This window comes from Salarias fasciatus, chromosome 22, assembly GCF_902148845.1.
Source record: "Salarias fasciatus chromosome 22, fSalaFa1.1, whole genome shotgun sequence".
NCBI classification, from domain to species: Eukaryota; Metazoa; Chordata; class Actinopteri; order Blenniiformes; family Blenniidae; genus Salarias; species Salarias fasciatus.
In genome coordinates this window covers 26971103-26973633 of record NC_043765.1, presented here as the reverse complement: position 1 = coordinate 26973633, position 2531 = coordinate 26971103, and the positions used below count along the sequence as shown (strand labels likewise).

General features: G+C 49.4%; 1 protein-coding gene across 2 annotated transcripts in view; it reads left to right on the top strand.

Annotated features, from left to right (window-relative positions):
• Positions 1 to 847: 847 nt before the first annotated feature.
• Positions 848 to 2531, top strand: part of LOC115409485 (tripartite motif-containing protein 16-like) — a 3080-nt gene continuing 1396 nt past the window's right edge. The window contains exons 1-2 of one of the 2 annotated variants that reach the window (XM_030120691.1): positions 848 to 871; positions 1260 to 2531. The exon at positions 1260 to 2531 is cut by the window's right edge and continues 583 nt beyond it. In XM_030120691.1, coding sequence (XP_029976551.1) covers positions 1434 to 2531 — 1098 coding nt within the window. In that variant the 5' untranslated portion in view covers positions 848 to 871; positions 1260 to 1433. Of the gene's footprint in view, positions 872 to 1183 lie in introns of those variants that run through there. The other variant, XM_030120690.1, reaches the window with a different exon arrangement.

The window sequence follows — 2531 nt, the reverse complement described above, 5'->3', positions numbered from 1 at the left end:
TCCATGAGTGGTTCGGGGGTTTGAGAAGGGCCAGATGTCGGTGCGTCAGGTCCGCTCAGCCGTGAAAACAATGCTGAGCTGCTTCTTGGCTGTCCAGGGTATCGTCCACAGCGAATCTGTCCCTCCAGGTCAGATTGTAAATCAGGACTACTACATGGATGTCCTCAGACGCTCCGTGAGGATGTGAGGAGGAAGCAGAGCGTAGTGGCGGAGTAGCTATCATAAACTAAAGTCATTGTCACCAAGCGTCTTAAAGCATCAACACTGTATGGTAATCATCAATAGAGAGAGATTTCCTCTCCAAAGTCTCAGAAAGTCTGAAGAACCAAATTCTCTTTCAGTGAAATCAAGTCGATGTCATTTAAAACAACAGATCAGAATCTCATGGGTCAGTGTCAACTAGGTGATCTGATTGGTCAATAAAAGAAGATTTGACTGCAGGTCAAAGTCTTCTCTCACACAGAGTTAAATATTATCTGAGAATATTACTGGAGGCCTGGAAGAAGTCCAGAACCAAGAACCCAGTGGAGATGAGTGGATTGATCAGGATTGATTGATTTGGACTGATGTGTGTTTCAGAGTCAGTGTTGGAAGAAACAGGAAGCCAGTGAGGAATGTGGAAGTTAGTGTGAATGTTCATGAAGTGATCCACTCTTCACTGAACTCCAGTCAACTCTTCACTTCAACACAGAGTGTGTTTTCCCACCCTGGATGCTCTCTCTCCATTTCCTCCACCCCTCCCTTCAGAGCAGCAGTGGGTGGAGCCACATGGTGACTCAACAGGTGGAGAGCAGATAAATGAGTGTGAATTCTCCAGAAGTGAAGCAGACGGGAAAGAGAGGCTGGACGTCTGCTCAGGATTTCTACTGCTGTGAGTAGAAACTAATGCTAACACTCCAATCAAACAGCTGAGGGAGCTTGATGAGGACAGGACACACTGAGGGACATTACAAGAAACACAGCAGCTACTTTACTGACTTACTGCTTCCTTTGTGTCCACAGTAGCGAGCATTAGCTAACAGCTGAGTTTGAACATCTCTGTGGATTCAAACAGGAAGTCCACAGATGGGATTATTAGAGTGAGGCAGACCAAAGAAAGAGTGAGTGAGTGAGTTGAAAAGCAGAAGTTGAAGCTTGACATTCCAGCTGAACGAAGGCTGGAAGGTGAAGTGAAGCTGCTGGATTTCCTGAATGAAATCAAGCTGTGACGTCCTCTCCCTTCTCTCCACACTGAGTCACTGCCTCCTCCTCTTTCACAGATCTCACAGCTGAGGGATCACTGACGTCTCTGAGCTGCAGGGGGCAGCAGCTCACCAGCAGAACCAGGGCAGACCAGCGTTCACAGGAACAGGAAACCAGAGGAGGGTTGGGCTTCAAAGCTGCTGAGCAGGAAGAGAAACTCTTCAAACACTGGCTGTTGTTGAGAGGAGGAAATGGCTCAGGGAGGAGCTCAGCTGGATCCACGAAAGTTCTCTTGTTCCATCTGTCTGGATCCCCTGAAGGATCCGGTGACGGTTCCCTGTGGACACAGCTACTGCAGCAACTGTATCAAAAGACACTGGGATGAAGAGCAAAACAAGAGATTCTACAGCTGTCCTCAGTGCAGGAAGAAGTACAGACAGAGACCTCACCTGGAGAAAAACGTCGTGTTAGCAGAGTTAGTGGAGGATCTGAAGAAGACTGGACTCCAAGCTGCTGCAGCTGATCTCTGCTCTGCTGGACCTGAAGATGTGGCCTGTGATGTTTGCTCTGGGAGGAAGCTGAAAGCTGTCAAGTCCTGTCTGGTCTGTGTGGCCTCTTACTGTGAGGAACACCTCCAACATCACAACAAATTAGTTCCTTTGAAGAAACACCAGCTGGTGGAGCCCTCCGAGAAGCTCCAGGAGAACATCTGCTCTCTTCACAATGAGGTGAAGAAGATTTTCTGTCGCACTGATCAGCAGTGTATCTGTTACCTCTGCACCATGGAGCAACACAGAGGTCATGAAACAGTCCCAGCTGCAGCAGAAAGGAACCAGAAGCAGAAGGAGCTGGAGGGGAGTCGACTAAACATCCAGCAGAGAATCCAGGAGCGAGAGAAAGACGTGAAGCTGCTTCAGCAGCAGATGTTTGCCATCAATGTCTCTGCTGATGAAGCAGTGGAGCACAGCGAGGAGAGCTTCACCCAGATGATCCGTCTCCTCCAGAACAGAAGCCTTGAGGTGAAGCGGCAGCTCAGATCCCAGCAGCAAACTGCAGTGAGTGGACTCAAAGAGCTTGAGGAGAAGCTTCAGCAGGAGATCGCTGAGCTGAAGAGGAAAGACGTCCAGCTGGAGCAGTTGGCACACACAGAGGACCACACCCAGTTTCTCCACAGCTACACCTCAGTGTCAGCACTCAGTGAGCCCACACACTCCTCCAGCATCCAGACTGATCCTCTCAGAGACTTTGAGGATGTGGCAGCAGCTGTGTCAGAGAGCAGAGACAAACTCCAGGATATCCTGAGAGAGACTGAAGAGGAGAAGCTACTGCTACAACCACAGCCAGAGAGC